This window comes from Anabrus simplex, chromosome 9 (genome assembly GCF_040414725.1).
Source record: "Anabrus simplex isolate iqAnaSimp1 chromosome 9, ASM4041472v1, whole genome shotgun sequence".
NCBI lineage: Eukaryota > Metazoa > Arthropoda > Insecta > Orthoptera > Tettigoniidae > Anabrus > Anabrus simplex.
Genome location: NC_090273.1, coordinates 21,437,535 through 21,451,094, shown reverse-complemented (window position 1 = coordinate 21,451,094; position 13,560 = coordinate 21,437,535). Strand labels below are relative to the sequence as shown.

The 13,560-nt window shown below is 42.5% G+C and overlaps 1 protein-coding gene across 1 annotated transcript in view; it reads right to left on the bottom strand.

Annotated features, from left to right (window-relative positions):
- Msp300 (Muscle-specific protein 300 kDa) overlaps positions 1 to 13,560 on the bottom strand; it is a 589,230-nt gene that overhangs the window by 464,945 nt on the left and 110,725 nt on the right. Inside the window, exon 2 of the mRNA XM_068229229.1 lies at positions 6,287 to 6,348. Within this exon, the coding sequence (XP_068085330.1) occupies positions 6,287 to 6,348 (62 nt within the window). The remainder of the gene's footprint in view (positions 1 to 6,286; positions 6,349 to 13,560) is intronic.

The window sequence follows — 13,560 nt, the reverse complement described above, 5'->3', positions numbered from 1 at the left end:
CTTCAGACACGATGTTAGCTTCGAAAATGACTAGAAGCAAAAAGAAGCAGAGCTTGTTCCGGTGCGTTAGATCGTCATGAGAGTTCTGGAGGCGAAGAACAGAGCTCATTGTATATTCCCAGAGACCTTGCTCACACACAAGTCCCCGTTAGTCCGCCGCAGACCACACAGAGGTGGTGTGGTAAAGGGCAGCCACAAAGATGACACAGCGATAAATAATGAGATACGTCACAAGAAAAACATGCATCATATCTTCACACAGCAAAAATAGTGGATACTGTAGTGTAGCCGTTTAAGTCGCACTAACTGAGAGAGGTTTTTCGGGGTAGGACAAGGCTAGGACTGTGAAGGAGATGGCAGTGAGCTTAAGGAGTCATAAAGTGTCCTGTGCTCACAATGTTAAAATAAGTATGTCCATCCTTTAGTCCCGTATCCAGATACGGGATCGGGGACGAGGGGAGATGAAATTTTATGGCAATATTTTGCGGCCGGCTGCCCTTCCTGACACCAAACTCAGTGGAGGAGCCAATGTAGATGAAATGAATGAAGGTGAATGAAATTGGATAAGGAGGTGGAAGGAATCAGCTGTGACCTATGAATGAGAACTGTCTCGACATTTTCCTAGAAATGAAAATGGAAAAGCATTCTCAGGATAGCCGACCGTGGGGTTCGAACACACCATCTCCTTAATGCAAATATTGGATAGTGCCCAAGATTCCGGATTTTTGAAGCAATTTTTGCCCACATTCTTTCTGAAGAATCCACCCAAACGTGAGGTTTGAGCCTTTACTACTCAGCAAGTGGCAGTGCGGTTTGGGTCACGTAGCTATCAGCTTACGTACGCGAGATAGTGGGTTCGAACCCCAGTCCTGAAGATGGGTTTTTCGTGGTTTCTTATTTACACAGCATGCAATTGCTTGGGTTCAACCTTAATTAAGGCCACTGTCGCTTCCGACCTATCTGTGTCACTGTGACCTAAAACAGATTATAATAAACAAACCCCAAGGGCCTTGGCCTAACAAGCGACCGCTGCTCAGCCCGAAGGCCTGCAGACTGCGACGTGTCGTGTGGTCAGCACGACGATTCCTCTCGGCCGTTATTCTTGGCTTTCGAGGCCAGGGCCGCTATCTCACCGTCAGATAGCTCCTCAAGTCTAATCATGTAGGCTGAGTGGACCTCGAACCAGCCCTCAGATTCGGGTAAAAGTCCCTGACCTGACCGGGAATCGAACCCGGGTACTTCGGGTAAGAGGCACGGACGCTATCCCTACATCCGCGGGACCAGCACTTGTACGATCCAGTAACTATATTCACAATTTTTTTGGAGTCGCCGAGGTGTCAGAATTTTGCCCCACTGAAATTATTTTACGTGCCGGTAGTGCCTGAGCACCTTCGGATATCACCAGACTGAGCCAGGATCGAACGTAGCTGTATGTTGGCACATTTACTGGCATGTAAAAGAACTTCCGCGCGGCAACTGAGTGTCTCCGAAAAAATGCCAAGTAGTATGCAGATACGATGTTCTTAATTGGAGGGGTCGAGTTAATCGGATGTAAAAGCAGTAATACTTCTATTTCATATTTATAAATGTGAAGCGAATGAGGGAGAATGGATTATCAAGTAGAATAATGGGAGTGACTATGGAGGGTAAAAGAAGTAGAGGGCGACCACAGCGTTGATGGTTACATTCTGTTTTTAATAATAATTAAATGATAAAGAGACATGGAAATGAACGTTTCCATAGAGGTAGAGTAGTTGAAAATTGAGGATTGTGAATCATCGTCTTTTGAACGGGGCATGGTAGTGGGGGCCAGATGAATTTAACATTCCATTACAGAAATGATGCCTACATTCGTTTAACATTCCTCGATTGCCGGTGTCACGTGTGTATCGGGGGTAGCTGATGGAAGCCATTACCACACTCAGCAAAGAGCACAGTGGCCGAGCGATTAGCGGCGTCTGGCTACTATGTTCCAGAGTAACAGACAAGCCACACTGGCTCAAATCACGTACACATTCAATGCAGACATATATCCCGCAGCTCAGAGGAGTGTTCTTTAACGTCAGTGGCATATGGGAGCTGAAGACCTACCAGAGAGCCCTTGTTAACACCACGACATCCGGCACAGTGTCTCATTGGGACGCGTGACGTTGGTAATTGGACCCTGGAGGACAAGTAACATGTAACTCTCCCAGTTGTTTCGAGCTGATGATAGAATTCGCGCAAGTCCTATGAAGCCACAGACCCCACTTGTCAACAAGGCACCGTTCACTGGACCCGCAGATCGAGCTGAATAGGTCATTGAACTAATTGGTGACTACTTGCAGTCCTTCATGGTGTTCACGATGAGATATTCCAGCAGAATATTGTACCGTGTCATCTACCACAAGTTGTCCAGAATTGTTTCGAGGAGCGTTTTGGAGAGTTTCAATGTCTGTTGTAGCCACCTCATTCGCCGGATATGAATCTTGTTTAGCATTTATGGGACGTGGTGATCAAGACTATTCACACACAAGACCCTGAAACTACACATAGCAGGGTAGCTATCCAAACGGTATGGGTCAGAATCTTTTCAGAAGCGTTTCTTCCACTTGTGCAATCGACGGGGACTTGGCCGAGCTATACAAGGAACTACTCGATATTGGACCCCTACCCCATGACTTCTGTTATGTCATTGTATATTTGTATGTAAGAATTTGGCGGGCTAGTGAGCGTGATATCTTGCAGCTGTCTTCTCTGCAACAGTATCGATGCACACTTTGCCTTGTAGCAGAGTCACGAGCGAGTGTCAGGCCACCCCTCTGAGCCACACCCTCTGAGTGCGTGTCAGTTGAGCTGGTAGTGGTGGTGGGGATGAATTAATAAAGGGCAAATGCAAGCTGGGGAGTCTCGAGTTACTCGCTTGTCTTTCCTTCACAACATCCACTCATTTTAATTCAGGCGATATTCACAAACCACTAGAACGATTTAAGGTGCTTTGTGTACTAAAATGTCTTCACTTTTCACGTAGGATACGTTTATAGTTTTGCAACCGATCTTTAGCCGGTAAACATAACAAAAACGTGAAAGATTAGACACCGACATAAATTCTACACGATCTCGTTTTAAAAATGAAGAGCCAATGCACTGTTACCAATTCCTCCGGAATTTCGGAAGATATTCTTAAATATTCCAGAAAATATAAGATTAGGTTGAAAACTTTTGGATTATCCTCTGTCCTCATTTCATAGATAAAAGTAATTACGTGAAACATATCCTCTATCGAGTTTGAATGAGTTTTCAATGCGTATTATGCGTATTATGTCCGCCTCTGTGGTGTAGTGGTTAGCGTGATTAGCTGCCACCCCCGGAGGCCCGGGTTCGATTCCCGGCTCTGCCACGATAATTTGAAATGTGGCACGAGGGCTGGAACGGGGTCCACTCAGCCTCGGGAGGTCAACTGAGTAGAGGTGGGTTCGATTCCCACCTCAGCCATCCTGGAAGTGGTTTTCCGTGGTTTCCCACTTCTCCTCCAGGCGAATGCCGGGATGGTACCTAACTTAAGGCCACGGCCGCTTCCTTCCCTCTTCCTTGTCTATCCCTTCCAATCTTCCCATCCCTCCTCAAGGCCCCTGTTCAGCATAGCAGATGAGGCCGCCTGGGCGAGGTACTGGTCATACTCCCCAGTTGTATCTATCCCCCGACCAAGAGTCTGAAGCTCCAGGACACTGCCCTTGAGGCGGTAGAGGTGGGATCCCTCGCTAAGTCCGAGGGAAAAACCGAACCTGGAGGGTAAACAGATGATGATGATGATGGTGATTATGCGTATTATGTGTTTAATTTTACTTCAGCTGTTAATCGGTTTTACGAGAAGTTGGGATACCGATAATATATTGCTTTGAACGTGACAATAGTATGTTGTTATCGCTTGGGTCAGCAGTCCATAGACTGGTTTGATGCAGCTCTCCATGCCACCCTATCCTGAGCTAGCCTTTTCATTGCTACGTGACTACTCCAATCTGTTTGTTGTATTAATGCCTTCCCTACAATCCAACTGAACAAGTCCTGGATATCTTAAGACGTGTCTTATCATTCTCTCTCTTCTTCTGGTCAAATTTATAAAAATTGTTCTCCTCTCCTCAGTTCCAGTTAGTATTCGATCTATCCACATCACCTTCAGCTCATTTCAGCTCATATTCTCTGAGCTAGTTGTCCGTGTTTCACTTCTACACAATGCCATGTCTTCAAAAACATAAATATTCGAAGCGAACAAATTTCTTTTCTTAAGAAAAACCTTCGTTTCTTGTGCTAGTCTGCATTTTATGACCTCTTTACTTCTGCCATCATTAGTCACTCTGCTAGCCAATTTCCTGCATCACCAGACTTCGTTCGACTGCACTCCTTTACCTTTCTTTTAGATTTATTTATTTTTATTTTGTACTTTTTCTGAAAAACTGTCTCTATACCATTCAACAGTTTCTCCGGATGAGACTGATATTTATACCATTTAACGGTACAATTCGAGAATAAAACTAGGAAAATTGTACAACTAGTAACTGATAAAAGCACAGCAACAAAAGGAATATTCGGAAAAAACACCGAAAGCATTACAAACTATTTATTTATTTATTTATTTATTTATTTATTTATTTATTTATTTATTTATTTATTTATTCCTTCTTTCTTTCTTAATCTGTTTGCCCTCCAGGGTCGGTTTTTCCCTCGGACTCAGCGAGGGATGCCACCTCTACCGCCTCAAGGGCAGTGTCCTGGAGATTCAGACTTTGGGTCGGGGATACAACTGGGGAGAATGACCATTAGCTCGCCCAGCTGGCCTCACCTGCTATGCTGAATAGGGGCCTTGTGGAGGGATGGGAAGATTGGAAGGGGCAGGCAAGGAAGAGGGAAGGAAGCGGCCGTGGCCTTAAGTTAGGTACCATCCCGGCATTTGCCTGGAGGAGAAGTGGGATACCACGGAAAACCACTTCCAGGATGGCTGAAGTGGGAATCGAATCCACCTCTACTCAGTCGACCTCCTGAGGCTAAGTGGAGCCCGTTCCATCGCTCGTACCACTTTTCGAATTTCGTGGGAGAGACGGTAATCAAACCCGGGCCTCCGGGGGTGGCAGCTAATCACGCTAACCACTACACCACAGAGGCGGACTATTTATTTATTTATTCATTAAACTTCCCTCTATTGAAGGTTGCCAGAATGGACAAAGCATTACGAAACAAATGAAATTATAATCTTGCTTTACAATAATGTTGTTGATTTCATTATTCGCATAATGTCCGTAAAGTGCAAGAGTTATAACACGAATCAATAATTTCTCAGTAATGAAATGGAGCCTCGTAAAGCTAACAAAATAGTTTGTTGTTCTGGAACGTCTACATTAAACTGCTCCCAAAAATTCACAATGAATTCAGGAATAGTCCGTCGAGCTCCTATCGTTAATCCTATCACTTTAATGCCCTTCAATTAAAATTTATCTTCATAATAAGTTAGGTTCGGTTCATAGATACGCTTCCTTTCTCTGTCAACGTCTGAGAGGAAGCCAAGCCACGTGGCGATAGAATCCCTAGAATGTGGTTGCTTCCACTTACTTGTGCCAGGCTCCTCACTTTCATCATCCTATCCGATCTTCCTTGGTCAATTCTTGTTCTTTTCCGACGCCAACGGTATTAGAGCATTCGAGCCCTAGGCAGTCTTACATTTTCATGCCCATTGTGGCCCTTCTCTTTATTTAGCCGATACTTTCATTTTTGCAAATGTCGGATCCCTTCCATCTTTCCTCTCTGATTAGTGTTAATAGAGGATAGTTGCCGAGTTGTACTTCCTTTCAAAACAATAATCACCACCACCACCACTCTCTAAAATGTGGCATCACTGGGTTCGTTGCCATAGCAACAGACCGTTTTGGAGCAGCGTTAGTCAAATCTTCCTCGCTGCTAGCGCTACCTAGTATAGGTCATTACGTCACCTCACCACATATACACAGGTACGTCACTGCAAGCCTTCTGAAGAAATACCGTGAACATTAAAGTGTTGCCCAGCTGATCTCGTTCGATGCAGTTCTCCACACCAGCCTATCCTAAGCCATTCCTTTCATCGCTACACAATTTAATTAGGCTGATTCGCTTAAAATTCATCAGACATCTTCAGATGTGCTCTAACCTCCAAGAAGAACGAAAATGGTCTCATTTTACTCAAACTGTAGCGTTTAACACATGATACAGCTACTTTCAGAACCTAAATTGTGTTTATTTTTTTTTTAATGTTATTAGGAAGATGCAAAAGAGTTCTTACCTTGGATAGGTACGAGTTGATCCAGTTGACGAAAGTCTTCTTCTGCACTCGTTCCTGCTCGTCTGGAATAGACGAGAAAATACACGTTATTTTACAGGTTTGGTGAAGGGGTAGAGTACAAAATACAATATAAAGAATAGTACGGGAAAGTACTGAATACTTCAAATTGTACTTTTTTTATATCTGTACTTAAAAAGTACCATATTTAGAACTAGGAAGGTAAGTCAAAAATGTATATTTTGTAAGTAAACAGGTGAAGACAAGTCAAAACAAAAACACTGCATAGTTTTGGCAAGACTCGTTTATCTTATTCAAACATTGTAATAGCGTATAACGAGTGTTCTCTAGCACCTTCGTTCTCCGGTACAATGGCATTTATGAATGTGTCTGATATTGCTGGACCGGCCATTCTGCTCTTCGTCGTTCGAACCTCCAAGTCCACTGGAAATCTTTTGTACTTGTTGGACATCACATCCTGTGAATGTTCACAGGATCAGTCGTTTTGCCACAAGTATTATGTAAGTTACATGATTGTCAACGACTGCAAAAAGACCTTGACAAAGTTACGATCCTTTGTTTCTGAGCAATAAACCAGGAGAACAATAAATAATAATAATAATAATAATAATAATAATAATAATAATAATAATAATAATAATAATAATAATAATAATTTCGTGTGGCTATTTCTAGCCGGGTGCATCCCTCGTAAGGCAGACTCTCTGATGAGGGTGGGCGGCATCTGCCATGTGTAGGTAAATGCGTGTTATTGTGGTGGAGGATAGTCTTATGTTTGGTATGTGAGTCTCAGGGATGCTGGGGACAGCACAAATACCCAGTCCCGGAGCCAAGGGAATTAACCATTTAAAGTTAAAATCTACGACCCGCTCGGGAATCGAACCCGGGGCCCTCTGAACCGAAGAGCACTGCACAGACCATTCAGCCAAGGAGCTGGACATAATAATTATAATGATTATGATGATGATGATGCTATTTGCTTTACGTTCCTATAACTATTTTTACGGTTTTCGGAGACGTCAAGGTGCCGGAATTTAGTTCCGCAGGAGTTCTTTTAAGTGCCAGTAAATCTACCGAAGCGAGGCTGACATACTGCATTTGAGCACATTCAAATATCACTGGACTGAGCCAAGATGGAACCTGGCAAGCTGGGGTCAGAAGGCCAGCGTCTCAACTGTGCCTGAGCCACTCGGCCAATAAATAAATAAATAAATAAATAAATAAATAAATAAATAAATAAATAAATAAATAAATAAATAAATAAATAAATAAATAAATAAATCACCTGAGTTCTTTTTTCCACTGTACAGATGCCGCCGTCGGTGAAGTCACGGAATTTCAGCAGCGGTAGTTATTAAATATAAATGTCATCCCTTTTTCTTTCTAGCCATTGAGTATCGGCCTGTGCCAGGGATGGAGAAGAATTATTATTATTATGTCGGGTTGATTTAAGCCGTGCCTCGTCTTCTGACAGAGATAACTATGGCAGCATTTTATATGTCGACTGTGAGGATACCAGTCTACAGAATATTTTAGTTCTAGGAAAGAGAATTCAGTTCGCCAGTGTCTGCCAAGAATGAAGCGTTGTTCCTTATCAAAACAAGATAGTATATTACAAGCTAAGTGCAAAAAGCGTAGTCTGTTTCCTAAAATTCATAAATTGGTCTGGCAGCTCTAGTTTGTGGCTGGTATAGAGTACAAAAGAAATGTGTGTGTGTTGAATAAAGAAATATACTGCTCTACAGATTCTTCTAATTTTCTTCAATGAATAGAAAATAAGTTGTTGTAATCTTGGATGATGAAACTCCTATTTCAAGGTATTACCTCACTGTGGCTTAGGAATTAATCAGGAATTCTTCTAAGAAGTCGGTCGTCGAGTCCGCGGGGGGTGAATTAACAAGCCACTGAATGTCCGCCTTCACACTTGACACTTCTAGTTAGAGCTGGCGCAAGCTGAACAATCACTTGGAGGAACAACGGGATTCGACTCCCACATTCAGTCTCAAGGTACGCCGAAGTACGCATTCGCTGCAGAGTTGAGGACATTTTGTAAGCGTGTTTCACAGTAGCAGTAAGACCAGCCATATTCTATGGTGAGAAGTGAATGGCCTATGAAATTGAGCAGAGTGCGTTTCGGTTCAAATCATTTAAGAACAACTATGTAAACTGATAGTTAATCTGCCACCTGGGCGACAGTCCTAAATGCAGATGAATGGTGACTGATGATTTGATCGACTAGGTTTGCTCTGCGAGTCGGAAGGGTTGGCCCCGTCCGTCGGCTGTCCTGAGAATGGTTTACCATTCTCCTGCGCTCGGGACCGATCCTTTCATAGGCCACGGCCGCTACCCCCCTCACCTTTTCCGGACTATAAATCTTTTTCTTCTACTGCTTTTCCCACATCTGTGGGATCACGTGTGCGAACTGTGTCACACATTGGCCTACGTGATTTGGTTCCGTTTTACGACCGGATGCCAACACCATGTGGAGGGATGAAATCACTGTTGGGTATTCATGTGATGGTTGGTAATGTGGTGTGTCTGAATATGAAGAGGGTAAAGTGTTGGGACAAACACCCAGTCCCCGAGCCAGAAGAATTAATCATACGCAATTAAAATCTACGACCCAGCCGGGGATCGAACGAGGGGCAATCTGAAGCGAAGGCCTCAACGCTGACCATTCAGCCAATGAGTCGGACTTCTCCGGACATTAAATCACCGTTTCAAATCTGCTCCCGAGCTGAGTGGCTCAGAGGGTTGAGGCGCTAGCCTTCGGACCCCAACTTGGCAGGTTCGAACCTGGCTCAGTCCGGTGGTATTTTAAGGTGGTCAGATACGTCAGAGTCGTGTCGGTAGATTTTTGGCACGTATAAGATCTCTACCGAGACTAAATTCCGGTATCTCGGCGTCCCCGAAAGCCGTAAAAGTAGTTAGTGTGACGTAAAGACAATAACATTATTACAAATCTCCTTGGCCTGAGAGAGTCTGCCGCACCCCTTCAACGTAAGGAATGAAAATACCGGGCGAGTTGGCCGTGCGGTTAGAGGTGCGCGGCTGTGGTCTTGCATCCCGGAGATAGTGGGTTCGAATCCCATTGTCAGCAGCCCTGAAGATGGTTTTCCGTGGTTTCCCATTTTCACACCAGGCAAATGCTGGTGCTGTACCTTAATTAAGGCCACGGCCGCTTCCTTCCAACTACTCGGCCTTTCCTGTCCCATCGTCGCCATAAGACCTATCTGTGTCGGTGCGACGTGGGACGGCCATGGCAAGAGAAGCACGAAAGACCAAATGATTCCCGCAGTAATGGAAATACGATCAACCGAGAAGCCGACGAAGATGTCATTGAACTTGGAAGCCCGTTTTAAATGAATACTTGCAGCAAGCTCAACTAAATCTAACCATAGACCAGGACAGAAAGAACTGACGAATTCAAACTAGAAGGGCACACCTCAAATGAAATCGGACAAAGATCAGAACTAAGAATAAGAAGAAGAAGAAGCCGCTTCACAGAAGGTCACCGACCATGACAACTGGTTGGCAGTGTCCAAGTGTCAGGGGTTTCCCGCAAAATCTACCGTTTGACATAAATATGTCTTATGGCTGGTTGCAACCTGAAATTAGCAGCCGTTGATGGATGGCCATGATCGGGAGACATATTTATGATTATTTGATTTTCGCTGACTTTCGCAAAGGTATAAGTGGTTTCTTTTTTTTTTAAAGGGTCACAGGGGTAAAATTTATATAGACTACTAGCGGCAAAGGAGAAATCTGCTGGTTATTGAATGTTCAGCTGGTGTTCACATTTTGTAGGTAGGGACTGTTTGAGAGGACAACCTATTCCTTTATCGCTCTCGTCAAACAGATGAGGAAGTAGAATCGAATAATTTTTTTTCCAATTTTTTCTACATTCCTTATCAGCTCTTCCTCCCTCTTCTTGGTATTCCTCTACTGCAGGTTTGTCAAACTCATCATGTGTACAGGACCAGTTCGACTGATAAATTTAGCTCCAAGTGCTGCACAGCAAAATGAGAAGACTAAATCGTGGTTGCGCCTAGAAAAACCGCTATGTGATAATACTTCAGCTTAGAACTCTGATCAGAAAGGTTCTGTCATCTAAGGTTCAGTGTTACATGAACTGTATCAACGAATTTTCGCTCTAAGTGATACATGTGCTGCGGGTCAGTATTTGTCCCCTCAACATTGACACATAGCGGTATTTCGAGGCGCAAGACGATACATCTCCCAAACACATAGAGATGATGTCGGAAAGGGTAGCCGGCTGTAAAACAGGGCTAAACTCATATATGCGGTATAGTTCGTCCATTATGGAGCGGTTATTTTTAAATATCTGTGTATTAAAAGAGTTTACTAAAAACAGCTTTGGTAAATCCGTCCTTCCGTCCTACTGGACCGATTTTATTCATTATTGTTTTATTCTCTCCGGAATTACTTGTCGGTGAATTATAAGACATTGATAAGTCTCTAAGTTCATCCAACTTTGCGTAATCATAAAATCAAATCATTAAACGAACACTCCAATAATTGCAGGCGAAGGCTTACCCTAACCCGCAATACATTCTGGTTGCCAAGCGACTAACACTTTATTTAATATTTTGGTGATTTTCATCGTTAGTAATGTCATTGCATGCAGCCATGTTTGATTACTACCTGTCAAGACAGACAGTACATACTTCTTCTGCTTATGGAAGATTATTATTCTGTGCTGTATACTCTTTGATTTTCTGACCTTCCCGAGCTTCTTAATACACTCAACAGATGGCAGAAGTTTCCTAATAACTTATATGCTGCTAATAGCGTACGCACAGACGGGAAGGTATCACGTCGACTAGCCTTCTGTATGACCATTACCATTAACAAAGCGTAGGGCAACCAGTATTGAGCCACGGCCAATTACGCTATCTTGGGCAAGATCGTTTGAAAATGTTAACAACCAGATACGTTAGGCGCTCGAAACACAGTTAATACTGTATGGAAAGAAGCGTTATACTACATTACGAGTGAAACGCTTATTATGTACCGGCATTAAATGTTCATAAAATTATTGAAAAGGGCAGGCAAAACTCTATGACTACGACAGGCATATTAAGACGAGTTATCTGACGTATTTATAAGGAATGCGGCTCCACTAGTTAACTTATAAAAATTGTCCTGGATTCCAATTTCAAAACTCTGTTGGCCTTTTCTCCTGAAAGAATGTAATGCATTTGTAAATTTGAACATGGTAAGCCTATGATAACCAAGTTCTACATCGGCAATAACACGCAGTACTCATTTAAACCACTATCACTGATTTAGTGCTGTCGCCCACGTGAAAGATTTCATATAAGCTTTTTACCTAGTTTTTCCTTCTATTTCAAAGAAGATGTAAATTTATTGAACATCTCCCTTGGTAAAAAATAAATATATTCCAATCCCTTATTCCAAACCCTATAAATAAGTGGTCTGCAAACTTTTTATGACGCGCTCCCCTTCTGGAATGTAGAATTGCTTAAGCCCTCGCTTATTCCTCCTTCCTCCACACTATTCGTACTTTGGGCGAAAAAACTAGCTCTTGAGGTCTTCTGTTTGGGTCTATCTAAATAATAATAATAATGCTGAAATATATCAAAAAATAGAAAATATATCAGATGTAATGAGGAAAAGGAGACTTATGTTTTTTGGACATTTATATCGAATGCAAGATAGTAGATTAACCAGTAAGATTTTCAGATATTTGCGGGGTAAGAAATCAACGACAAGCTGGGTCAATGAAGTAAGAAAGGATTTAGAAAAAAACAATATAACAACAGAAGAAATAAATAATAGAGAAAGCTTTCGGGAAAAAGTATCAAAATAGAAGGATTCCAAGGTAGGAAAGTAAAAAAGACTGGTTCAAAGTGGTCTGAAGACAGAAAGAAGAAACATAGTGAACAGATGAAAGCGTACTGGAAGAAAAGGAAAGAACAAAGAAGAAGGAATTGAAATTGGCACGTGGTCCTCTGGTGGCCCATTCGAAATAATAATAATAATAATAATAATAATAATAATAATAATAATAATAATAATAATAATAATATATGGGAGACCCATTCGAAAACAAGAAGAAGAAGAATATGGGAGACAAGGTAACGCAGTAAGTTTGAAGTCCGGGCATCGAATAACTGTAACACGAGGTTAAGATTTTCACAGAAAAATCGTTGGGACTCAGGAAGTCCACCCGAGTGTATATTTATGCATGACCATGAAATAAAGTTATGCATTCGTCAAAGAAGATAACAAATTCAGAACTTCCACTTACACTAAAATTAAATAACATCCTTAAATCACAACAAGTCTGCCTCTGTGGTGTAGTGGTTAGTGTAATTTGTTGTCACCTCCGGAAGGCCGTGTTCGATTCGCGCTTCTGCCACAAAATTTAAAAGTGGTACGAGGACTGGAACGGCGTCCACTCAGCCTCGGGAGGTCAACTGAGTAGAGGGGGGTTCTATTCACACCTCAGCCATCATTGAAGTCGTTTTCCGTGGCTTCCCACTTGTCCTCCAGGCAAAGTCCGGGATGGTACCTAACTTGAGGTCACGATCACTTCCTTCCCTCTCCCTTGCCTATCCCTTCGAATCTTTCCACGAGGACCTTATTCAGCATAGCACGTGAAGCAGCCTGGAAGAGGTACTGATCCTTCTCCCCAGTTGTATCCACGAACAAATGTCTTGCGCTCCAGGACACTGTCCTTGAGGCGATAGAGGTGGGATCCCTCGCTGAGCCCGAGGGAATAAACCAACCCTGAACGGTAAGCGGACGAAGAAAGAAAGAAAGAAAGAAAATCTCAATAAATTTCAACCATGTTTTGCAGAATTATCCTGTATTTGTATTACTCAATGATATCGATGATACTTTAATAATAATAATAATAATAATAATAATAATAATAATAATAATAATAATAATAATAATAATAACGCTCCAGAACGCTCGAGTTTTCTGAATCGCCTGCCGTGGTGGACATTCCAAAAGCGCTCATCACAAATGTGGTCCACAGTGTATAGAGAGTCACTGTAATATCGTCAGTACAAGCGTGTTTACAGAAATATTGAAGGGTCTTCTGAAACCACGCTGTGCTGTTATGACTCAGAAATCTCTCAGCCCCTTATTGACAGTGTTCCCCGTATTTATTTCACAAGCAGGCCAAGTTTATAAACATTATTCATGTTAGAGTTCACACTATATCATCTACTTATCGCGGAGTAGTGTCGAAATATTTG